General features: G+C 38.1%; 1 protein-coding gene across 1 annotated transcript in view; it reads right to left on the bottom strand.

Annotated features, from left to right (window-relative positions):
• Positions 1-27,695, bottom strand: part of OSBPL1A (oxysterol binding protein like 1A) — a 196,690-nt gene that overhangs the window by 45,018 nt on the left and 123,977 nt on the right. The window contains exon 16 of the mRNA XM_065889460.1: positions 20,190-20,346. Coding sequence (XP_065745532.1) covers positions 20,190-20,346 — 157 coding nt within the window. The remainder of the gene's footprint in view (positions 1-20,189; positions 20,347-27,695) is intronic.

Genomic DNA, 27,695 nt, shown 5'->3' with positions numbered 1-27,695 from the left:
AGGCTCTCAAACCCAAAGATGCTGTCTATCGGCAATGGGATTTTACAAGCAACTCCAATGTGCTAATTTAAAGCACTGAGGTTGGCTGGTGTTCCATGCTCCACTTAAATTTCACAATTCTTACTTCTCCCTATCTTCATTCATCCCCTCTGTTATTTCTGTACACATCTGCCACTCACTAGACTGTGATTTCCCCTGAGGTCAGGAATTATGTCTTATTCTCCTCTGCATGTCCCACAGTGTGGAGTACTTTGCATGTAACAGGTGCTGAATGTTTTACCTAATGTCTCATAAATTAAAATGGGCCACAGAAAAACAGCAAAAAAATGAGATATGGACAAGCAGCAAGTGAGGCATGAAGAACACAGATAATCAAATTTTCTGCCTCTAAGTCACTTCTTAAGAAAACATTTTCAAAACCAAATTCCTAAACATACATTTTCAGTTGCATTTAACAACTAAACATTTGCTCATGTTATTAAATATTCTTAACGGATCATCATTTTTAGCAGAATATTCATTTGGATATTTAGAAAAGCATAAAACAGCCTAATTCTAATCTCTGATTCAAGATCAAAAGACTGAACTAAAAATCTAAGAAAATAATTTCATAGAGAAGCAGACTTTAATACAGCTATAATTGTAATAATGAAAACTTGTTGTGTGTAGTATTTTATGTGTTTTGTACTTATGTGTGTATATCTATTTGCAATTATTAGGTGCTTATCACCTCTCCTTTTCAACTATCAGAATTCTTCTTCCCTTCTCCCCCAAATCCTTCCTTCCACAAGTCCCAATTTAAATATAACCCTAATGAACACAGCTTGCATTTGAATCTAACCATCTTTAATTTTGACTGTACTACTGATGTTTACTAAACACCCCAAATGAAACAGTCTTCCAGACTAGGAAGCCATTGGAAATAAACTATAAAATTATATGCACAAAATTGAAGATTAGATTTTAAAATGATGTTACATGAGTAAATTATCATAGTAATAATAAAAAGCCTCATTTTCACAAATTATGTATAATCTTACATAGTTCATCTGGAATATAGTTTGCAAATCTATTCTTTTAAAAAGGTTTAAAAGAATATAATGTGCAGAGAAGCCTAGTAACCTCAACGCTGATGGATAAACATATTCTTACTTGCAAGTCGTGTGAAAAGTATCAAGTTCCTTTTTTGGAAATATACCACTTCTCTCTATCCTTTCTTCCTCCTGGTTAGGACAAAGAACCATAGAGAATGCAACACTCTTATTCACCCTCCACTCATTACTTAAGAACATGCAAGGCTGCTGTTGACCATTTACTTAAATTCTTATTACGTTAGATTCTAAGCTCTGTTGAACCTGCAGTTGGAACACAGCAGGTACTCAGTAAATGTTGCTGAGACAAACTTTATGCCAGTTAATTTTCTATTAACTAGGGCTCTAGGTTGAGTAAACTGTCCCACAATGCATTTATCCTAGAATTTTTCCATAATAGCAATCAAAAAGCATATTTGTTTACTCTCAAACTAAAATTGTTATATCATTCTCATTAAAAGATACTGATGAAGTTAACTTGAAGAACGCACATCATCAGTGATACTAGAGAGAACCAAGGATAGTGGCTAAAGTTTGCGGGAGGCAAAGATTTCTTAGAGAGGACACAAAAAAGCCCTAACATAAAAAAGAAAAAAGTGGATTTCACCAAAATTAAAAACTTCTATTCTAAGAAGGTATTAGGATGCCTGTTCATTATTAAAGAAACAGAAAGGCAAGCTATAAACTCAGAGAAAACATACATGCTACATATATTTGATAAAAGATTATATCCAGAATATATAAAGCGTTCCTATAAATCAATAATACAAAGACATACAACCCAATTTAAAATGGGCATGACTCTCAGACACTTCACAAAGAGAGATATAACAATGGCTAATAAATCCATGAGTAAGTGCTCAAAATCATTTAGGAAATGTAAAATAAAACCACAACACAATACCATGTTATACCCTTAAAGCATCAAATGCTGGTGAGGATGTGGAGTAACAAATTCTCACATACTGCTAAGAAATGGTACACCGACTTCAGGAAACATCAGAGTAACTTCCTATAAAGCTAAATACATACCCTCTCCAGGACCCCAAAATGCTACTCCTACATAACAAAGTGAAAACCTGTCCAGAAAAAAGATGTGGGGCTTCCCTGGTGGCGCAGTGGTTGAGAGTCCGCCTGCCAATGCAGGGGACACGGGTTCATGCCCCAGTCCGGGAAGATCCCACATGCCGTGGAGCGGCTGGGCCCGTGAGCCATGGCCGCTGAGCCTGCATGTCTGGAGCCTGTGCTCCGCAACAGGAGAGGCTGCAACAGTGAGAGGCCCGCATGCCGCAAAAAAAAAAAAAAGATGTGTATAAGAATGCTTAAAGCAGCTTTATTCCTAAAAACTCCCAGAAGACTGGCATCATTATACACTTTTGCAGTCTTTTTAATGTCTGGTTTTACAGAAGACAGCTGGGCTGCTCATACCTGCTTCTGCACTGAATCTGTGATACTACACATCACGTAGTCTCTATCAAATTCTACTGTACACTTATTAGTGAATGATAATAAAAAAGGCTAATGTCTTAGTAATATCATGAAAATTGTTTTAACCTTGTGGTTCCCCCCGAAAGGGTCCTGGGGGACCCCCCGCCAAAACAATGGTCAGAAGACTCCACTTTAGAGAAGCACTGGCAAAGACAGTCAGCAAAAGGGCCTTTTCCTCAGCATGTCTTTGGGAAACTTTAGAACAATTTAAAAAGATAATAAAAATCATTCAACAAATATGGATTGAATTTCAACTATTATGATTGATTTTGTGAATAACAGGAGGCTGGATCACAAAATTTTCAAGAATGTTTACAGTTGAGATACTTCAGTTTCAAAATGTTACTTCATTTCTGGATTCTGCTTTAATACTTTAACATTTAAATCTGGGTATAAAACAAGTTTCTCTGGCCTTGCAACTCAAAGAATTTCAGCTTAAGTTGATGCAGTCTGATCTTATCATTATGAAAATGATGCTCTCATTCAACCAAGGAAAACAATGTCTGACCTCCAAAGTTGATATACGTCCACCATCTTAAAAATACTATTATTCCTCAGTCATGGAACAGTAATTAAAATCGTAGTTGTAATATATGTGGAGATTTAAGATCTTCAAAGGCATCTTATTTATACGAAATAGTCCATAAGTGTAATATATCAATATCAACACAAAATAACTAAAATATACCTATACAACTAAATTCCTAAAATCTATCTATCCCCATTTCAACAGAAGCAAGCTTGGACGGGTCTTAAAAAGAGAACATATCACTTACATCTCTTTTCTTGCATGACTGATATTGTAACGTACCTTCCACCAACTTCCAGGCTTGAATTCGGAGGAATTGCCAGTTCTCCCTGCATACCCAGGATGCCATCTGAAGCCTGACAGAACCAGTACCTAACTTAGGGCTAAGTCAGACATGCGGGTGATGGGGTTAGCTGGACAGCCGGGTATTTAACCTGCTCCTACATCTCTTCAACTGAAACGAGCCCGGGTCTTGGGAGCAGGTCAGTACAAGTCTAAGATGAGATCTCTAAGACTAGTCAGATGCCTTTTTAGGTACTATGCATCTTTTAAAAATCCAATAACTTAGTTTCCTATTTTAAGCTTACTGTGATAACTTATGTAATTATCTGATATTACTATCTGATTTTGCTGTATATTTTAAAGATAATTTTTCCTTTTGATCTCAAATTATAAAAAGCCAAATTATAAAAAGCCCACTTCATATTATTGCTTAATAAATCTGGCTCTACACAGCAAAGAGATTAAGGTGATTATGTGTCCTTGTTTTATAAGAGGTATTACTTGTTTTGATTTTAATAAGTTAAAAATGCATATTCAGAATTTCAAATTGCTTTTCAAATTGGCTTTCTAAAATTTAGAATTCACTGTCCAACTTCAGTAAAACAGTAAACTTACTTCCTATTCTTGTTAGTTTATTACCATTACTGGATTAAGAGGAAAGCCTACAGAATCATCATCCAAGCCAACATGGACTGATGAAAACATACCCAGGAACCAAGTCCTTCAGCTTAAAGAGAAGCTGTCCCTTTGGGCAGCAGGATCTCCTCACTTCAAGCCCACTTCATGGTATTCAGCACAGTTGGGAAGAAGGCAGGACACAGAAAGGCAGACCTTACTTAACCTAGCGGCAGGGTGTGTATTCTTTTCTCACCCTTATCTCAAAGAATAACTAAGGGCTTCCCAGGTGGCGCAGTAGTTGAGAGTCCGCCTGCCGATGCAGGGGACACGGGTTCGTGCCCCGGTCCGGGAAGATCTCACGTGCTGTGGAGCGGCTGGGCCGGTGAACCATGGACACTGAGCCTGCGCGTCCAGAGCCTGTGCTCCGCGACGGGAGAGGCCACAACAGTGAGAGGCCCGCGTATCACAAAAAGAAAAAAAAAAGAATAACTAAGACTTCATGCAATGGGGGGCTGGAAGAGATGTAAACTAACCGAAGAGAAGAGAGCAGATCATGGGACGGTCATCTTGACCTAAAGGAAGTGGTCTTAATGACCGAGAACACTGACGAAATGCAGGCTGTGTGCAGTACAGGTCAGAGCCAGTTTCTTCCTCCCTGTCTCACCTGAAGGCTGACCTAAGCCTCTTGCAGTGTGGACAGCTAAGGGGCAGAGAGGAATAGAGGTGGTGAGCACAAATCTTCCACTAACACCTCCCACATTCCAGAAAGAGCCTGAAGCTGTTTTACTGCTAGTAGTTTTGTTGGCACAAAAGGGGAAAGAAGCCTTTCCTGACTACAACAGAAATTTCTTGGACTCTACACTAGGAAATGTCCTGTCTTGGAACCTGGATGTGCTCCAGCTGGATCGGGAGTCTGGCAGTAGGCAGTGCAAGGTGTGGCGAGACCCTGGAGTAGATATGAGTGCTTGACGGCAACGGCTGATCCCTGAGCGCAACTCTGGAGCGAGGCTATGTCTAACAGGCTACATGTCACCTGGAACACTGCAGTCAAGGACTTCAGGTCCCCGAAACAAGAGCCTGGGGACTAAGACACAAAGAAAAGCAGAGATGTACTGAACGATAGACGTGTCCCTCTGCAAACACCACTCTGCCTCTTTCTGTGGCTCTGAAATTTTATAGGTATTTCCCTTTAAACCACACCCGTTTTTCTAGAATGCATATAACTGTTTGTGATCTGCTTTAGGCAGTTCAATAGCCTGATTTAACTTCCTTTTAAAATGATCTGAGATCTTTCCGACTGCTTATCATCAGAGGATTAGAACTTCTAGGGAGAGCTGAATTTCTGGCTCCTTCCTGCTCTGTGACACATAATACCTCCATGGGTGTTATTTGACATATATGTCAGTTTCCCTTCTTTTTTCCTTTCTGACTGCTCTGATCATAGTGAAATATCTGTACTGCAAAGAAGAGCATTCTTCCTCTTTCCTAAGAAGGTTTCTTCTGCTAGCAGAGACTACACAGTGTCCTAAAACACGACAATCACATTGTAGCGTACCTCACCTTCTGAGATTTTCTTGTTCTTTCCAATAATATAATGTCAATCATAATCCTGAAGGAAAACAGCCCAAACTCTTGGTCTTCACGAGTAATAAAAGAATGCACAGTCACTGAGGAGAAACAAATAATTTCCATGAAAACATGACACCTGTAATCATTCCTGCATCCTTTAGAGTATTCTGCTTTGGTAGGAAGTTGGTAGACCATGGAGATTATAGGAAGGGAAATTTTTATCCCGTATCTGTTTGAAATTGGCACAACTTTCAACGTTTTCATGTGTTCTTTTGTGTGTTCCTGTTAATACGAGTGGAAATGTACAAGGACCCAGAAAACAAGTTCCATGTTCACTTTAATTAATAATAGTGCCTAGCTCTGAGCCCAGCGGACGGGTGCTTAATAAATGCTTTGGGACTATGATGTTAATTCTCTGTAAATTATTACATAAAAGAAACAAATGGAACTGCATTAATTAAAAGCTAGGACAAATTGTTTTACAGTCAGAATATAAATCTAGGAATTTGTCTAGGAATAGAAATCTCTGTTATTCTAAATATCTATGAAGATTCTAGATTTTAAGAAAAGAATGGAGGCTCTGAAGTCAGAATACGTGGCTTGCATGCAGGTTCTATCACTTACTTGCTAAGTGATCTTGGGCGAGTCGATTAAACTTTCTGTGCTTCAATTTCTTCATTTGTAAAACTGAGGATATAATATCTGCCCTACCTGTAACTCAGAGATATTTTGAGAATCAAAAGCTATGGAGTTTGTTAAAGTATCTTATAGACATCAATTTATAATCCAAGTGTAAACTGTAGCCATTAATATTATGCATAATATTGTAAAGAGCTCTGCATCTGAAGTTAACATGGTACAGTCAGAAGATAGCAGCTTTAGCGACCAGTCAGACCCAGGTTCTAGCATCTTGCTACTGGACTGTGCTTTCGTGGGGTGTTGCTTGCATCAAAGATGAAGCGCGGACAGGCTAAATGCTGACCAAAGCCAACAGTTATGCTAAGTCATAGAGCCAGAACCAGATGCAGAAGCAAAGTGCATTATGCTGATGGCTCCCCACTGCCTTATGATCATGGTACACCTTCACCTACTAGAATTTTTCACAATATCTTTAAGGCATTCAAAGACCCCAAACACCAAAGCACGAAAGCAAAACAATACCGTGAAGAATCTATGGTTATAAACTCTCTACTTGGTTCACCCACAGAAGTCTGTTTTGCTGAGAACTGTTCACTGCCTCAACTGTGCTCTCTTACAGCCCGGGAAGCACGCTAGTTTACTCTGGCACTGGTAGGACACTAGACTCCATCTCTTACCTCTTCCTAGAAGCTGGCTGTACCCCGCTCTTGCACAAGTCACATCACCTTCCCCCATACATCATAACAGACGTAGTGACAGTCACCTACGTTTTCCACATTTGTCAGATGCAGAGGCAATGCTTCCTGCTTGAGAACCAGGATGTATCATTAACATGAGTCACTTCCAGAAAAACAAGGAATTGGCTCTGAGAATACCCTCTATGGCAGAATGGCAGCTCACGCTCAGATTTCAAATCCTGACTCAGTGTGGTGCTACATCAACACGACTCAACAGCAGGCTATATCCCACGATTAGGATCTATCACAGTCTACAAACAATGAATGTGTTTTGGAAACAGTGGTGTATAAACCAAATTTTCTGAAGATTTTAAAGGTACAAGGCAAACAAACAAAGTATCTTTATGTTTTAAAAACAATCACTTCCCTAATTTCTACCTTGTAAATCCTTATTATTATATATGGTGTTTTTTGAAAGAGGAAAATCCTCCTGTGTTAACAAGCGCAGCAAACAATACTGAAGAACTCTGTCCCCTGAGGCAGTTTCTCCTTCAGCCAAAATTCAGGTTGGCGCGGCTCCAATGGGAGACACTTCAATGTATTTGTACAGACCAGATCCCACAGGTCACCAGAAATCAAGATGCCCAATCTATGAATTATTGTAATTAAGAAATGGGCAGAGTAAACACAGTAAGACAGACCATTAAAAGACTAAGCTATACTGGTAGATATTTCCCAGGCTCTCAAAACCTTGTGTTCATGTGTGTAGAAGGGAAGGAGGGTACATCTTCAAACACAGCAAGACGCCAAGCAAGAATATACGTTTTATTAAATATTGAACAACTTCTTCATTTTGACATACTGAGGATTATAAGTCCATATAAAGCAAACTTGAAATAGAAATTGGATATTTACCTAAGAGATTCAAAAAGCCTAGGGATTGAAAGGAGAAGTAATGAGACCTTTGCATGGGCAAAGTAGTATCAAGGGACTAAGGAATGAATAACAGAGCTTCAAGGCTCTAGTCACCTCTTGTTTACACTTCTGACAACATAAGCTTACAGCCAGCTTCTCGGAGGCCAGCCACACCTTTGTAACCTTCATGAAGAGAAAAACTATGTTTCAATGTAACCAATACTATGAAATGTCCTTATAAGATATAATGGAAATCAACCATAGGAGACAGTATTCCTTATTTTTTATTCAAAAGAAAATAATCGTATTCCAAAATGAACTCTTTCATTTCAGCTACCTGTTACCCAAATTTCAGTTTCAAAGGCCAAAGTAAACTTCTAAAACCCATCCAAAGACCTTTTCTTATGAGTTAAAAGAAAGAAAACAATTCCATTTACTTACTTTTGCTTAAGGTTTACCAATTTTCTACTTATAACAGCACCTGAGATTTAATGAGTTAAAATCACTGTGACTCCTTTGTATAGATTATTTCATTTAATTATCACCACAAGCCAACAAGGTGGGTTCTATTATTACACCCATTTTACAGAAGAAGAAGTTGGGTTTCAAAGTGATTATAACTTGCTTAAGGTCAGGAACGTGGTAGATATGGGATTCAAACCCAAGTAGCTCTTAATAACGACACTTTTCTAGTTCACTTATATTTTTTTTCAAAGAGCATATGGTGGTAAGAATTATGTGATAATTACCTGCTATGTGGTAGGAATTACAGGTTTTTCTAAGAATTATCTTCCCTTTTGACAAATCTGGAAAAAATATTTTCAATTCATATCACATACAAAAAGCTAGTAATGATATATTATAGAACAGCTGAAAATTGGTAAGTTCAACATTCCTAGAGAAAAATGGGCAAGAAGTATTAGCAATTCACAGAAAAAGAAATACAAATTGATCTTAAACATACAAAAAGATGCTCAACCCTCCTCATTTCAGAAATGGACACTCCATAAGAATACAGGCTTGGCTTGTTCACGATTGTAACCTCAGCACCTTGAATAGAATGTGGCATTAATAGGGGCTCAAAATATATTTGTTGAATAAATAATTTGGTACATACGTTTTTAAAAAGCAAAGGCAAGAGTTGTATGCATGCATTTTCCATCATTAGTGTGAACAATATTGTATGTAATAATGGTTGCATTTGGGGAAAGGAAGAGGAGTGGCTAGTTTAAAAAGTGGGAGTTAAAATTTGCAAAATATACCCTATTACATTTCTGAATTTTGAACCACATGAATGAATCACCAATTAAATATCTTTCTAAAAGAGAATCATCTCTAAACACACACACATGTATTTTTTCAAGGGATGCTGAAGAAACACCCAGTTGACTCATGTCAAAACACATGAGACCAAAAGAACTGGAATTAGCATACATTAAGCAGATAAAAAAGCAAGGTTGTAAGGGTCTTTTATAAAAAACAAGGGAATATGAACAGATCTTTGTATTGCTTATATTAAAAACAAAAACTGGGAAGATTATAAAAATAGTTACCTTTGGGGAAGGATGGAAACAATGTCGAGGGAACAAGAAACTGGATTTTTCTAAATATACCTTGTTTTGTATTTTTGACTTTGAAATCATGTAAATATTGTACATTAAGTCAAAAGGGAATCCCTAAAACTTGAAAGCAAGTGAAACAAATGAACCTACCTGTTTAACAAGTTAGTTTAACCACACAGAAGGGAACCACTGCAAGTGACCTTCAAACACACCATAGACTGTACATCCCAGATGGAATATATTAAAAGGATAAAAGGAACTAAAAAGAAACTGAAAACTCTTTTCAACAATCATGCTGTTAGTACCAGTATTTGTGTATGAGTGTATGTGTCTGTGAAACAAAAATAGTAGAATAAGGCAAATTTGTAACTATACTAATGTCATTAGGAACCATGAAATAAAAATCAAAGGAATTAAGGGAAAAACCCCATAATCCAGAATTTCAACTGGAAATATATGGGTATGAAACATTTTCCCTTAAAAAAAGGGACCAGTGATTTTTATACCTCTATCCAATGAAAAGGACTGAAACCATGGCCAACTTGCTATCAGTGAACATCCTTACTACCCAGATTGTTATATCTAAATATTATTTCACATTAAAATAAAAAAAAAATCTAAATATAATTGCTCACTAAAATGATAAGTGGCTTCTTAGAGAAATAGCTGATTCTAGGTCTGGGGCAGGAAATATACCAGATAAACCTGAAACATCTCTCTGTATCAGAAAGCAAGGCAGCTATCAAAGGCCACTGGATTATACCTGAAACAACAAAAAAACCCACGTGGGGTCCTGTCAAAAGGACACAGAAGCCAACATAGAGGGGCTTCCTCTGACCAAAGATGGGAAAAAATAATTATAATAGATTTAGACAATCCAATTCGTGTGTTCCTATACCATCTTCAAAGGATGTTAGGGAACCAACATATTCTGAAAAGAGGTAATGGGAACTTTTTTCTTTACAGAAGAATTCTAGCTAATAAAAGTAGAAGGAATGACAGAAATGTAATATGACCATTTTGCAGCCCATATTAAAATGACGATGTAGACACTGATCAACAATGGCTGCTAAAATCATTAGGCTCAAGGCTGTTGGACAGCATTATCATGGCTGTATCAGACTGACACTGCCTGAACCCAGGAATCAATCTCAACATTACAAAAAGAAGGAAAATCTGGTAACATATGCCCCCAATGGATGTAACGGGAGGCACACCTTCGGTAAGTGTACGTACAAAGTACTTTGTGCCAAACAATTCAAACCTAAACCTGATTGAGCCTCTCTATATAACCATCAGTTTACAGGAAATTCAGGAGTTAAAGATTATGTTAAATGACACCATGGGAATGCAAACCAGCAACATCCAGACTGTGGATTATTCTACAGGACAAATGACCAGGTTTCTTCCACAAATAAATGGTAAGGAAAAAATGAGGATGAGGAGAGGAGATCTAAACATTTTTTAATCTCTTAAGACTTAAGAGACATATAAACCAAATGTAGTATGCAGACCTTCTGGATTTTTATTATTAAATGACTTTTTTTTCTTTCTTTTGGTCGTGCCATGTGGCTTGCAGGATCTTAGTTTCCTGACCAGGGATTGAACCCATGTCCTCGGCAGTGAAAGTTTGGAGTCCTAGCCACTGGACCACCAGGGAATTCCCTTAAGTGACATTTTAGACCCAATTAACTAAGTGACATTTATGAGACAATCAGGGAATTGTGAATACTGACTAAATATTTGATGACAATTAACACACTATTTTTGAGGTGTGATAATGGGACTATGGTTTTAGAAAATAAAAGTCCCAGTGTTTTAAAATGGATTAAAGACCTAAATGTAAGGCCAGGTACTATAAAACTCTTAGAGGAAAATATAGGCAGAACACTCTTTGACATAAATCACTGCAAGATCTTTTTTGATCCACCTCCTAGAATAATGAAAATAAAAACAAAAATAAACAAACAGGACCTAATGAAACTTAAAAGCTTTTGCAAAGCAAAGGAAACCATAAACAAGAGGAAAAGACCACCCTCAGAGTGGGAGAAAATATTTGCAAATGAAGCAACCAACAAGAGATTAATCTCCAAAATACACAAACAGCTCATGCAGCTCAGTATGAAAAAAACAAACAACCAAATCAAAAAATGGGTGGAAGAGCTAAATAGACATTTCTCCAAAGACATACAGGTGGCTAAAGAGCACATGAAAAGATGCTCAATGTCACTAATCATTAGAGGAATGCAAATCAAAACTACAATGAGGTATCTACCACCTCACACCAGTCAGAATGGCCATCATCAAAAAATCTACAAACAATACATGCTGGAGAGGGTGTGAAGAAAAGGGAACCCTCCTACACTGCTGGTGGGAATGTAAATTGATGCAGCCCCTATGGAGACAGTATGGAGATTCCTTAAAAAACTAAAAAATAGACCTACCATATGATCCAGCAATCTCACTCAGGGGCATACATCCAAAGAAAACCATAATTTGAAAAGACACATGCACTCTGATGTTCTCTGCAGCACCATTTACAATAGCCAGGACGTGGAAGCAACCTAAATGCCCATCGACAGATGAATGGATAAAGAAGAGTGGTACATATATACAGTGGAGTATTACTCAGCCATAAAAAGGAACGAAATTGAGTCATTTGTTGAGACGTGGAGGGATCTAGAGACTGTCATACAGAGTGAAGTAAGTCAGAAAGAGAAAAACAAATATCGTATATTAATGCATAGATGTGGAACCTAGAAAAATGGTACAGATGAACTGGTTTGCAGGGCAGAAATACAGACACAGATGTAGGGAACTAACGTATGGACACCGAGGTGTGGAAGTGGCTGGGGGGTGGTGGTGGTGGTGGGATGAAATGGGAGATTGGGATTGACATGTATACACTAGTATGTATAAAACAGATAACTAATAAGAACCTGCTGTATAAAAAAATAAAATAAAATAAAATTAAAAAATTAAAAAAAAAAAAAAAAGAATGGGGCTTTCCTGGTGGCGCAGTGGTTGAGAGTCCATCTGCCGATGCAGGGGACACGGGTTTGTGCCCCAGTCCGGGACGATCCCACATGCAGTGGAGCGGCTGGGCCCCTGAGCCATGGCCGCTGAGCCTGTGCGTCCGGAGCCTGTGCTCCGCAACGGGAGAGGCCACAACAGTGAGAGGCCCGTGTACCGCAAAACAAAACAAAACAAAACAAAACGAAATAATGCTATTTGCAGCAACATGGATGGACTTAGAGATTGTCATACTGAGTGAAGTAAGTCAGACAGAGAAAGACAAATACCATATGATATCGCTTATATGTGGAATCTTAAAAAAATGGTACAAATGAACTTACCTACAAAACAGAAATAGTTACAGATGCAGAAAACAAACTTACGCTTTCCAGGGGGTTGTGGGGGAGATAAATTGGGAGACTGGGATTAACATATACATACTACCATATGTAAAACAGGTAACTAATAAGAACCTACTGTACAGCACAGGGAACTCTATTCAATACTCTGTAATGGCCTACATGGGAAAACAATCTGAAAAGGAGTAGATACATGTATATGTATAACTGATTCACTCTGCTGTACACCTAAAACTAACACAACACTGGAAATCAACTATACTCCAATAAAATTTTTTTTTAAATTAAAAAATACAAGTCCCAGTGTTTTAAAGATATATACAAATGAAACAATATATCTTGGATTTGATGTAATTTTAAAAATAATTTTTTATATTATGGGGGGATGGGAGATGGAGGACGTCTGCAGATGAAATAAAGTTGCGCACGCGATAAATGTTGAAGTTGAATGATGGGTATGAAGAGTTCATTAGATTATCCTATTTGTATGCATGCTTGAAAATTTGCATGAAAGTTGAAAAATGGGATTATATGCCTGAAAATGTATTCTTTATTTTTCTTCATACCCTAGGCAAACAACAAATTCATTAGCTGTTAGCTATTTTGTTCATTCAAGCAAATCTTTACAGATTATAGCTGCCCTGGAAATCTGCTCTCGTTTGCCCCTGAAAACCACTGATCTAGAATAGACAGAATGAGCCCTCAGAGTCAGGTGAAAGTGCATCTCACCATCATCTGCTTACAGAATGCTAAGCTCGAAAGAGTCTGTATTTTTCCAACCGTGTTTTAAAGAGCCCCAGGCCACAAAGAAGTGTTTTAGGGGTCAGAGGCAAGATCAGGAGACGGGCCTTGGCCCCTGCTTCCAAAAGAGCACCTCCTCTTCCATCTGCTTTTAAAACTTGGGCGGGAAGAGGTGAATTCTATAGAAAGACGCCCCCGTTTTCCTAGAGTCTTTCCTGGCAGTAAGTTCAGCAAGTCCACTTCGTTTTGTGAAGATAATTATTATGAATGTAGACTCAAACCACCTTTTTCCCCCCTTCCTGACATACCCGAAGTGACCCGCAGCCTACCAGCTTGTTACTCCTAGATAAGGTTTTTGCTTACCGTTTCACGTTATCCTTTGAACTCTTTGCTGACTGACTAGCCCGTCACCTGCTGAGCTGGCACTCCCTCTTACTGGTCAAGGGATCTCCAAATGCGTTTTTGGGGGGAGATGGGTGTCACATGTAGTCAGAGTGATTTTTATTTACAACTAACAACATTTTCTCAATATAATCCTACTTCTTGGAAGATACTGTCTTAGCTTATATTCTCAACCTTTTTTGTTTGACTTCAACTTGTCAGTATATTCTTCACACACAGAAGACAGCTGTTATTTGGTCACCTAATAATTCAATTCTAAAGCAGTCATGAAGGATAAACAAAGGGTAAACTAAGCAAGCATCTGGAGTCATAATCTACCATTTCAGCAAACTAAACCTTTAAGATTCTTAGCCACATTTATGAAAGAATGCAAGGCTTTTATTCAGGTAAACACATCAAGAACAAGTACGTTAATTACAGTCAGATAAAACTTAGTCCTTATCACATTTCTGTTGTAAGAAACCCTTCCCTATTTTAAAACTGCAAAGATATTTTTATATTTTCTTGTGAAAGTTTTATTAAGTTTTGCCTTTTCACATTCGTGTTTGGTTCATCTAGAATTTAGTTTATATTTATGAAATAGAGGTCCATTTCCTTTAAAAAATTTTTTCTGTATTAAATGATTCTCCCAGCACCACTGACCTAACAGTCTGTTCCTTCCCTCCCTGGTCTGCTATGTTGCCTCTGTTACATACACCAGATTTCCTTATATGTCTGAGTCTTGGGACCTTTTACTTCCATTCTTCAGGTTAGTCTTACCTGCAGGACAATTCTGCACTTAAGATTTGCAATCAATCTTGACATCTGGTCAGGCAAATGCCTTCCCTCCCCCAAACCAGGTTCTTGAGAGGTATCTTGGCTCTTCAAAGCCCTTGTGCTTAAAGATATACTTCAGAATCCATTTTTCAACTTCCAAGGAAAAGGACTTGCAATTTTAATTAAAAGTACACCAAGTCTACAGATCAATTTGGCAAATCATATTTATGACACTCTTCCTTCTTGATAAGTGTTATATCTTTCAGTAAGTTTTATTGCTACACTTTTTTGGCTAAGATTTACTCCTAGGTAAGTGACTTTTTAATAGCTATTCTAAAATCTTTTCCCCCCTAGTTTTAATCGCAGTTTCTGTCCGTTGATGGTGCATAGGAATATAGTTAGCTGATTTTATATAAAAGCAACCTTGCCAAACTTTCTAACTATAATAATTTGTCTGTAAACATCTACGGCTTTATTTCTAAATTTCAGGGGTGTGTTATGTCTCTGCATATGGCCTCCAAACAATGATGAACAGAAAAGATGATGGCAAGCATCCTTGTCTTATTCATGACAGTAGAAGAACTGTTTTTAATATCTCATTATCAAGTATTTATTTGTTGCAACGCGGGCCTCTCACTGTTGTGGCCTCTCCCGTTGCGGAGCACAGGCTCCAGACGTGCAGGCTCAGCAGCCATGGCTCACGGGCCCAGCCGCTCCGCGGCATATGGGATCTTCCCGGACCGGGGCACGAACCCGTGTCCCCTGCTTTGGCAGGCGGACTCTAAACCACTGTGCCACCAGGGAAGCCCTATTTGTTGCAACTTTTAACCAGATTAAAGAGGTTCTCTTCTATTTGTGATTTGCTAAGACATTTATATTAATCAGGAGTGACTGTTTAAATTCATTGAATGTTTTTTCTTTATCTCTTAGGATGATCATATGCTTTTCTCTTTTAATCTATTAATATTGGGAATACAATTTACAGAATCATAGCATGGCTCCAACATTTCAGATTCCGACTAATCTGTTCTACACGAGTATCTTTTATTGATACAGTATACGTCCAGATGAGATAAATATCAACACCTTCCCCAATTACAACTTGGGTCAAACTGCTAAAAAGTTAAAAGATGAGAGCTCAGAATGAATGTAATAAATTAGGTCCAAGGGTAGAGGACCGATCCTATGGAACACAGAGCACCGAGATGACAAGAAGCCCTGTCAACATAAACCTGACCAGTATGGTGAGGGCTAACGTCCCACAAAGCAACTGAATGCATTTTCCAGAAAAAAAAAGAAAAAAGTGCCATCAAAATGGAGCATTTATTTTGTATATTCTCTACCTCTGTAGTGTTTTTGGTTCTAGGTCTTAAATAAAATCCTAATTCTTTCTATTGATATTTCTCTACAACTAACCTAAAAGCCCAAAGACATGTACAGCACCACAGTAAAGGTCATTGGCCAGCAGAGTACACGGCATATCAATAACTCAGAGTGAATGAAAAACATAAAACACTTTTTTCCTAGGTCTCATCATATTAAAAGACATTGCAGAAGTTTTCTGAACTCCAGTAAGGTAGAAAAACCATTTTTTCAAGATTTCAGTTAGCAATTACAAGATTTTCAGAGTGAGAAGAGAACTCAGTTCCTTTAGCCCAAACTTTTATTTAAGAGATGACTTAATTTACCTAGTTCGTTAACAGAAGAATTATTTTGTTGGTAATTATCACATAGGATGGATTAAAGATCCATAATATCTGTATTTTAATTATCATAAAAATAAACTCAATTAGTCTGGCATAGTTGGTTTTATATTAAATTAATATGACATTATAGTTTATGATTCTCTGGGTCAGCGATTTTTCAAACTGCACCCCATGATGTCACCCTATGATAATGGGGTAGAAAAGGAAACAAGAGGGCAGAGGTTCTTTAGAGCAAATCAAATCATTTTTGAGGAGAAAGAGAGTAAGCAGAGTTAAAAGAGGTCATTTCTACTGAGTGTTTCCCATGTGGCAGGCACTCTCCTAGGTACTCTTGTGCGGACACATCCAACAGGAACAGAAACAGAGTCTGGGGGAAACCTGTTGCTCCATAATACATACTACAGAAAGTAAAGTTTAAATACTTTTGTTGGCTAAGGACATGAAATAGATATGGTGATTCCAACTGCAGTGGGAGACTGGGGAGGAGGGGACAGACCTTCTCTATGGGACCCTCATCAGTCTCTGAGGGTGGGTGAGGTTTTAATAGTTTCCATACTAAACTTCCGTTGCACGAATGGTTCCATGGCTAAAAAACAACAATGGTTGAAAACCCTAGCTCTATCTTGTCAGCAAATTAGTTAAGCCATGATTTAATATTTTCCATAGAACTATAACTTGTAAGGCTTCTCTTTTCCCGTTTTAAAATTCGCATTTCTTGTGCAAATCAAAACGAAGATGAGGTACCACCTCAGAGCAGTCAGAATGGCCATCGTTAAAAAGTCTAAGAATAACAAATGCTGGAGAGGGTGTGGAGAAAAGGGAACCCTCCTACACTGTTGGTGGGAAAGTAAGTTGGTGCAGCCACTATGGAAAACAGCATGGAAGTTCCTCAGAAAACTAAAAATAGAATTACCATATGATCCAGCAATCGCATTCCTGGGAATATACCTGGACAAAACTATAATTCAAAAAGATACGTTCAAAAAGATACGATCAAAAAGATACGCACCCCTATGTTCACAGCAGCTCTGTTCACAATAGCCAAAACATGGAAACAACCTAAATGTCCATCAACAGATGAATGGATAAAGAGGATGTGGTATATATATACAATGGAATACTGCTCAGCCATAAAGAAGAACGAAATAATGCCATTTGCAGTGACATGGATGCAACTAGAGATTATCATACTAAGCGAAGTAAGTCAGAACGAGAAAGACAAATACCATATGATTTCACTTACATGTGGAATCTAAAATATGGCACAAATGAACCTGTCTACAAAACAGAAAAAGAATCACGGACATAGAGAACAGACTTGTGGTTGCCAAGGGGGAGGGGGAGAGAGCGGGATGGACTGGGAGTTTGGAGTTGGTAGGTGCAAACTATTATATTTTTAGAAAGGATAAACAACAAGATTCTCATGTACAGCACAGGGAACTATATTCAATATCCTGTGATAAACCATAACGGAAAAGAATATAACAAAAGAATGTCTGTATGTGTATAACTGAGTCACTTTGCTGTACAGCAGAGACTGCCACAACATTGTAAATCAACTCTGCTTCAATAAAAAAATAAATAAAATAAAATACGCATTTCTCTCTTTTAAATTTTATAATCCATATTCTTCCCATCTCCCCAAATTTAAGTGTGTATATCCCAAGGATAGGTGGTGATGTGGGATGAGGGAGAAAGGTAAGATTTTTATGGAAAAGGTAAGTAAGTGGTGAGTAAATTCTTTTTCAATATTCAAGAAAACAGAAACATATGACAAGGTCAAATACAAATTTCACACGACTTTTAAAGGTAAAACAGAAGGCTTCAAATAAATTTCATGATCACTTCAGGCCATGCAACATACATTTGCTTTTCTAAAATATCACCAAAATTACTGTTAATTCAAATTACTCTTAATGTCAATATAATAATTGCCCATTATAATCACAGATTACTTACAGCGCAACTTAGGGCGCAGGAAAGAGGGACCTGATAACATTGAATACTCTACCTGTTTTCCTATCCCAAAATGAAACTTTTAAATTGTATGTGGCATATGCCCTGTTTATTTGTTTAGAGAAGAGCTTTATGGAAAAAAAAAAAGGCTTTAAAAAAAACTCCTATAATGCCTATTTTTGAAAATAGGAAACTGTTATGTTTTTCCACATATTTGAATGCTGACAATTTCCTAAATTACCCACTTTTAAATAGCTAAAGAATATTTTATTACATTTATAGGTTTCATAAGTTGCATCTTGTACATCAGTTTAACTTTTCTGGTTATGTCACTATCTAGTTGCATTGTGGTTTTTCTTAGTGACTTATCCTCATTCCAAATTTTGAACGGTTCCATCTTAACTTTCACATCTGTGCCATTCTGGGTTTGATTAATTAAAAGGGAACACAGAATGTATGAATATAGTATAATCAATTTCTGTCAGATGCAAAATAACTCCTCCTGTGATGTATTACAGCACACACACAAAAGGGCTCCTGGGCCTTAAAAGCTGAGAAATCCTCCTCAGCCATAGGCTATAACAGCATCTATGAAGCACGGCGTTCCTTCAGATACCTTAATGATTCTATGCATCTCTGAACATTCCAAACATATGTCACATGTGTTCTCACTAGACTGTAACGAGGTATGTGTTAAATGGTTAAAGGCTATCTTCTTTTTAGACACTGGGAGACCTGACAGGTTTCCTGTTAGGTACCTCATGCCTTGCACAGAACTTAGCCCCTGACCATAAAGGAGCTGACAGTAACTACAGGAGAGGAAAGGCCCTCACAGCTCGCCACATAATCTGCAATGGTAAACGCCATCAAAAGATAGCCATCAACGAGCACGTTTAGAAGATACCCTCTAACCAAAGAGAAGAAAACTCTGGTTTGAGCTAGTTACCTAAAACTCACTGATCTTTTCAAAATAAGTACAAAGTGAAACATTTTTTGTTAACAAGGGGTGATACATATACATCAGAAGTCATATGTACAATTTTTCAGCAGGACAATAGTTGAGACCAATTGTAGCCAGATTCATGGTATAGAAATGGGGTTAGAGCTACACAAATCTACAAATATTAAATAAAAAACCATTCTGTAGAAATTAATGGTTAATAACTACTTATCCCAAAAGTGCTCTTTACAATGACAACAGGATTTATTCTCCACTGATAATTTGATAAAATATTGTACCCTATGAATACCAGCATGCACACATGGCACTGTGTCTATAAACTTGTGTGAAACCAGAGAACTCTAGTGTCTGTGACATCTCATTAATCTGGGACAATCTCTAGGACTAAATCATCAAGCAAATAAAAAAATACTAATGTTATTAGACAGTACAAAATGGCTATGTGCAACAAACCCTGGGTCTTAATAAAAGTCTTTGTGTAAATGTAACTAAATTGTATCAACAAGCAGGCAATATTACCATCCATTCTCAATAAAACCAACCAGAAGATCAAATGACTAGAAACTAAAATAGCATTGGGAGGCAGAGTCATAAAAGATGTATGCTGAAAAGAAGAACCCAGCATCACTTTCAAAAGGCACTTCTGAAGAGCCTTTCTACATCGCCAGCTGAAGGATTTATGTTCCCCTAAAACCACGGTATCTAAAACCAAGTTTTGTGCTTAGTTCCTATAATTACAGATGATGTTCTTCTTCTAATGGACAAAGTACTTAAGCTAAATCCTTTCCTTGAGGTGATGGAGCAATATATATATTCAATAGAGAGAAAAAGCAAAAACGAAGAGAACGCATACTTTTCTTTACAAAAGCAAATGCACTTGATAATAAAAAGGCAGCAATGTTCACTGTTAAAGGCCATCCTACCTGTGTTTTTTGATGCCATTGGAGAGAGCGTCTCCACCACCACAGTCTTTTCCTTCGGACATTCTGTGCTTTCTACTCCTCAGGTGCTCTCCTTCCTCTTCAAAGCAGTGCGCAGTCACTGCTTCCAATCTACTCAGGGACCGTTCGGACTCGGAATCTGTGGCAGAGCAGGTTCACAGTCAATGAACCGAACTTTGGTGTGAGGCTTCCGTAACAATGGATCTCTCCCTTAACGCATCAGGCTTTGAAACTTAAGCAGCCTACTTTGTCCTTCAACAATCCATCTGTTAACTCCTCCTCAGGGATTTCAGAGAACCTGCACCCAATAAGGCTAAAGTGGATTTAGGAAACAGATATAGGATTATATAAACGTACAACGTTATATTGTATACACTAAACGTTAGATTGTATACACTAAAAGAGACGTCCAGAGATTACCTAATTCTTTAAGAAATTATATTCAGTGGTTTTCCCCCTAAAAAAATTTCTACTTTTATCTTCCCTTTCAAAGCACCTTAAGCATAACTTTAAAAACACAATCAGTTTTTTAAACTCATGTATAAAGAAAAAGCTACCGTGGCTGTACTTGGGGGAAGCATAAATTACATCCGATACTACCGACACCAAAGCAAAGGTAATTTTTAACTACTTTAAAAAACACTTCTTCTGGTATTATATTATTTAAATTCTCAAGAGCTGAAGTCTGAAGTGGCCATATAAAATCTAATTATCAGGCGGGTGTTTTTAGGATGGAAATGTCACATTCCCAACTGCCTATGCATTCAGCGTGGAGCCACCGGCCTGTCTGGGAGTAAAAGGACAACTTATCTGCGTACGATTCGCTACAGTCTTCAGGCACACTCACATCCTTCATCTCCTTTCAGCATCTCCAGGGTGCTTTGGTGATGGCGAGGAAGGACTACGGGGTTAAGAAGTATGCCTGCTTACTTGTTTAACACTACATATTTCAGTTCACAGTAGCAGCCATCCAATCTCTAGAAAACTTTAAATGATGCCTATGCTTTTATTAAAATGTAAATTCCAGGTAACATCTAACTTTCCGTAAGCAGATGACCACACAGGCAACCATCCTCTGCTCTAGGGAAGCACTCACACCCATTCAAGTAACCTCCCTTAAATAAAAGTTTCAACCATCTGCTTAGCGTGTATTATAGCTAAGATGTTCAGGGAATAAAATTATTTAGTACTTCTTTTCCCCCGACTGCATTCTACAATTCAGCCAAAATCATGGGCTCTTATTTTTATCACATTAGGTTCACTAGTAACAACTGTTGGACAAGTACCACTGCAGGTTGGACAACACACCTTGAACTCTGGACCGTCTAAATGGTGTAAGTTACCTGCAGAAAAGACTCAATGCTATGGAAGTTATTTTTATCTTCTGTAAATATAACTTTACCAGAATTGAAAATATAGCTTTGTTGTGACATATACCATACAGCAAAGAAAGAGATATTTTAAAAGTAAGTTTAAAGCAATATTTATTTTTCATTGTCAATTTTGGCAGGCAGTGACAATATTTTATGAAAAACAACTGAAGATTTGGGAGATTGGGATTGACATATATACACTAATATGTATAAAATGGATAACTAATAAGAACCTGCTGTATAAAAAAAATAAATTCAAAAATTCCAAAAAAAAACCCCAAAAGTGAAGACAACCTGCAAAGCCAGTAACAGGGGACTGTCATCCATTAGATGAAATACACAGCTGCTAAAATCACAATTACAAAAGCAACTTAATAAAATAGAAAAATACTTTTAACATACTGATAAGTCAAAATAATCAGGATACCATTTTACAGCTCTAAAATATAAGCAAAAAAAAATTAATTTTATTCTGCCTTAAAGAAAGATCAATCTGGTTCAGGTAAACAGATATCTGTCCAAATGAGAGCAGTGAAACAACAGAAGTTTGTCTAGGGCACAGTGAGGCAAAGAGGGGAAGAGTTCATTTGCTGGGGTAGGCAAAGGGGTATCAGGAAAGGATGTAGGAGAGGTGGTATTACCTGAAAACTGGCTTTGTCTCTCTTGGTGGGTGTCAAGCAAAAAGACACAACCAAGCCAAAGAGTGGGAGAAAGAAGGATTTATTACTTGCAGGAAATAACGAGAACACCGGGGATCTTTCCCAAGGCACTGTCTCCCCAACAGCAAAACTGGGGAAGTTTTACACTAAGGGTGCATGCATATTCATGAATGGGCCTGGGCAGTATATGTATATTCATGAAGGGGTTTTGAGCGGAGGAGAATTCAAAAGAGAATTGAGGCAAAGGTTGACAGAGTCCAAGCTCTAGCTGACTGAAGTCATGAGGGTCAGAAAAGGTCAACAGTTGATCTGGTGGTTGGTTGCAGGCTCAAGAGGGGCGCTGTTTGAATTCTGTAAAACAGCTCAAGAAAGTGTTTCAGGCTAATCTTTACCACTGAAAACAGATCTGGGAGTCTTTACAACTGATTTATTATCTTTGCTACTGCAACTTCTCTTGCCTGGTAACAGTCTTGTTTGTTCCTGCATTATTTTGCTCCCTCAAGATCATTAATTACTGAGACCTGTTCAAGGGCAGGCACTGTGGCCAGGCTTAGATCACAAAACGGTTTAGGCTAAAAATGGCTTCTCTTATGTCAAGAAAGCCATGCCTGGTTCGTTTTCTTTGGGGATCCCCTACCTTATCTGCTTACAGTGGAACAACAGGTAAATCTCAAAACGTCGAGAATGGTGCTCAGGTGGAGGTGAGGGAAGAGTTGTTCAGAGGAAGCAGCGTGAGCACAACCTGCACCAAAGAGGGTGACAGTGGTCTCGGGTGGTTTTTTCACTTTCACATTTTTAAGTTTGTTTCATATGAAAAAATTAAGAATTTAAAGAGCCAAACAAAATAACCCTGTCTGCATTGGTTAGTATTCATCAAGATGCATTATTACTTTATAATTTAGATGTCATGAAAACCAAAATGCACTGAAGCAAAAAACCCCAAGCACTCAAGCATTTATTAAACATCACTCTGCACAGGATACTGTGTTTGCTATTTAAGGGATACAAATCATAAGACAGGGACTAATCCATTTCCAAAGAAAATTCTTAACAAAAAGCAGATATACAATAAACACCAAACAAGAGGTAAGGCAGTAAGAACTTCTATGAAGCAAAGACTTTACTCAGAGCAAGATTTAAACTTACTGAACACAAGCTGAAGACCTACTACCTTCATCCAATCATAGGAGCACTGTGCTTACCCCTAGGGACACACTATCAGGTGGCAGTACAGACCCTTATCATTCCCCTACCCTAACCTCCACCCCAAGCGTAGCAACTTGACTTCCTCTCTGCCCCCTCTCCTAGTCTCTCTCTCCCTGTTCATCCACCTCTCCCCTCCCCCACAACCCTTATTTCTCTCTACCTTGCTCCCAACCTCCTTCTCCCTCTAATATAATCAGGCTATGCCCACCCTTCCCCTGAAGGGCTCTAGCGAAGGTCACCAATTACCGCCATACTGCGAAGTTAGTCCAATGATCATTTTTTAATTCTTATCATGACTCGTCCACCACATCTGATACCGCTTACTTCATTCTTCCCCTCCTTTATCTGGTGCAAGGCATGGTGGGCGATTCAAAGAACAATGAGATGTGGTCCCTGTCCATGGTCGAGCAGAGGTAGACTGTTTTGTGAAAACATGAGTTCAGTGAATTGCTCCCAGTGCAGTAGCATAAGTCTGGATGGGGGCAGTGGGCCACACAGGAGGGAACAGCCAGTTTCACACAGTGAAGGACTGGGTATCCAGAGATGATTGTGACTGATGGCTGAGCTAAGTTGACAAGCAGTAAGACTGGGGGTGGAGGAGGGAGTTACAATAGAGGAGCTGTTCCAGGCATAAGGGAGCGGCATGATGCAAGGCAGGGAGGAAAGAAGGAGCATTCAGTAAGGTGGGAGGAGAAGAAGCGAGAAAGGAGTGGTGACGGGGCGGCTGGGGGGAAATGAAGCTATGAATCAGTCATGAAGCTGACTACTCAGGATGAATAAAGATCAACGGCAGGCAGTGGGAAAAGAGGGTATAGAATGAAGCGGGAACGAGGTAGTATCCCATTCCACGCCGTAAAGTTCTTTCACCCGCTAGAGGCAAATCGTCAGCTCATCTCTGAGCATTCTAGCTTCAGAGGCAAAGGAGGAAACACGATCAGTGACATGATTTACAGTGTCCTCGAGATAAAAACTAGCTTGTTGATTAAGAACAAAAGCTCAGTGACTTCTAGTACTATGTATACAGTGAGACATAGCTTGGACTTACTTTGTGGGCAGTAAGGAGCCATCCTTAACTTCTATGCCTCCAATGCATGAGTCACGCCAATACGCCTCCAGCAGAGTATCATTTCATTTGGAGACCCATGGGTCCAGATATATTTAAATTCTAACATGTTTACCTAAGTAGCAAAGCATAGTCCCTGTGGAGGCTTACTGATTAAGGTGAAGCCTGACCATACGAGTAATTTTTTTTGAATTTTATTTTTTATACAGCAGGTTCTTATTAGTTATCTATTTTATACATATTAATGAATACATGTCAATCCCAATCTCCCAACTCATCCCACCACCGCCCCCCGCTACTTTCCCCCGTTGGTGTCTGTACATCTGTGTCTCTACATCTGTGTCTCTATTTCTCCACATCTGTGTCTCTACTTCTGCCCTGCAAACCAGTTCATCTGTACCATTTTTTCTAGGTTCCCCATATATGCATTAATTTACAACAACTCTTTTTCTCTTTCTGACTTACTTCACTCTGTATGACAGTCTCCAGATCCATCCACATCTCTCCAAATGGCCCAATTTCATTCCTTTTTATGGCTGAGTAATATTCCATTTTGTATAAATGTAACAAATCTTCTTTACCCATTCATCTGTCGATGGAAATTTAGGTTGCTTCCATGACCTGGCAATTGTAAATAGTGCTGCAGTGAACACTGGGGTGCATGTTTTCTCTGGGTATATGCCCATTAGCAGGATTGCTGGGTCATACGGTAATTCTATTTTTAGTTTTTTAAGGAACCTCCATACTGTTCTCCATAGTGGCTGTATCAATTTACATTCCCACCAACAGTGCAAGAGGGTTCCCTTTCCTAAACACCCTCTCCAGCATTTGTTGTTTGCAGATTTTCAGATGATGCCCATTCTAACTGGTGTGAGGTGATACCTCATTGTAGTTTTGATTTGCATTTCTCTAATAATTAGTGATGCTGAACAGCTTTTCATGTGTTTCTTGGCCATCTGTATGTCTTCTTTGGAGAAATGTCTATTTAGGTCTTCTGCCCATTTTTCGATTGGGTTGTTTTTTTAATATTGAGCTGCATAGGCTGTTTATATAGTTTGGAGATTAATCCTTTGTCCGTTGATTCGTTTGCAAATATTTTCTCCTATTCTGAGAGTTGTCTTTCTTACCATCTTGTTTGTAGTTTCCTTTGCTTTGCAAAAGCTTTTAAGTTTCATTAGGTCCCATTTGTTTTTATTTCCATTACTCTACAAGGTGGATCAAAAAAGATCTTGCTGTGATTTATGTAAAAGAGTGTTCTTCCTATGTTTTCCTCTAAGAGTTTTATAGCATCCAGCCTTACATTTAGGTCTATAATCTATTTTGAGTTTATTTTTGTGTATGGTGTTAGGGAGTGTTCTAATTTCATTCTTTTAAATGTAGCTGTCCAGTTTTCCCAGCACCACTTATTGAAGAGACTGTCTTTTCTCCATTGTATATCCTTGCCTCCTTTGTCATAGATAAGGTGACCACGGGTGTATGTGTTTATCTCTGGGCTTTCTATCCTGTTCCATTGATCTATATTTCTGTTTCTGTGCCAGTACCATATTATCTTGATTACTGTAGCTTTGTAGTATAGTCTGAAGTCAGGGAGTCCGATTCCTCCACTTCCGTTTTTTTCACCCAAGACTGCTTTGGCTATTCAGGGTCTTCTGTGTCTCCATACAAATTTTAATATTTTTTCTACTTCTGTAAAAAATGCCATTGGTAATTTGATAGGGATTGCATTGAACCTGTAAATTGCTTTGGGTAGTATAGTCATTTTCATGATATTGATTCTTCCAATCCAAGAACATGGTATATCTCTCCATCTGTTTGTGTCATCTTCGATTTCTTTCATCAGTGTCATAGTTTTCTGAGTACAGAACTTTTACCTCCTTAGATAGGTTTATTCCTAGGTATTTTATTCTTTTTGTTGCAACAGTGAATCGGATTGTTTCCTTAATTTCTCTTTCTGACTTTTCGTTGTTAGTGTACAGGAATACAAGAGGTTTCTGTGCATTAATTTTGTATCCTGCAACTTTACTAAATTTATTGATTAGTTCTTAATAGTTTTCTGATGGCATCTTCAGGATTCTCTATGTATAGTATCATGTCATCTGCAAACAGTGACAGTTTTACTTCTTGTCCAATTTGGATTCCTTTTATTTCTTTTTCTTCTCTGATTGCCGTGGCTAGGACTTCCAAAATTACGTTGAATGATAGTGGCGAGAGTGGACATCCTTGTCTTGTTCGTGATCTTAGAGGAAATGCTTTCAATTTTTCATCATTGAGAATGATGTTTGCTGTGGGTTTGTCATATATGGACTTTATTATGTTGAGGTAGGTTCCCTCTCTGTCCACTTTCTGGAGAGTTTTTATCATAAATGGATGTTGAATTTGGTCAAAAGCTTTTCCTGCATCTACTGAGATGATCATAACGGTTTTTATTATTCAATTTGTTAATATGGTGTATCACATTGATTGATTTGCATATACTGAAGAATCCTTGCATCCCTAGGATAAATCCCACTTGACCATGGTGTATGATCCTTTTAATGTGTTGTTGGATCCTGTTTGCTAGTATTTTGTTGAGGATTTTTGCATCTACATTCATCAGTGATACTGGTCTGTAATTTTCTTTTTTTTGTAGTATCTCTGTCTGGTTTTGGTATCAGGGTGATGGTGGCCTCATAGAATGGGTTTGGGAGTGTTTCTTCCTCTGCAATTATTTGGAAGAGTTTCAGAAGGATGGGTGTTAGCTCTTCTCTAAATGTTTGATAGAATTCACCTGTGAAGCCATCTGGTCCTGGACTTTTGTTTGTTGGAAGATTTTTAATCAGTTTCAATTTCATTATACCTGGGATTGGTCTGTTCATATTTTCTATTTCTTCCTGGTTCAGTCTTGGAAGTTTATACCTTTCTAAGAATTTGTCCATGTCTTCCAGGTTGTCCATTTTATTGGTATAGAGTTGCCTGTAGTAGTCTCTTATGATGCTTTGTATTTCTGCAGTGTCCATTGTAACTTTTCCTTTTTCATTTCTAATTTTATTGATTTGAGTCCTCTCCCTCTTTTTCTTGATGAGTTTCGCTAAAAGTTCATCAATTCTGTTTATCTTCTCAAAGAACCCGTTTTTAGTTTTATTGATCTTCGCTATTGTTTTCTTTGTTTCTATTTCATTTATTTCTGTTCTGGTCTTTATGATTTCTT

Source organism: Phocoena phocoena, chromosome 13 (assembly GCF_963924675.1).
Source record: "Phocoena phocoena chromosome 13, mPhoPho1.1, whole genome shotgun sequence".
Classification (NCBI taxonomy): domain Eukaryota; kingdom Metazoa; phylum Chordata; class Mammalia; order Artiodactyla; family Phocoenidae; genus Phocoena; species Phocoena phocoena.
The sequence above is the reverse complement of the archived record's forward strand: the minus strand, read 5'-3'. Positions and strand labels throughout refer to the sequence as shown.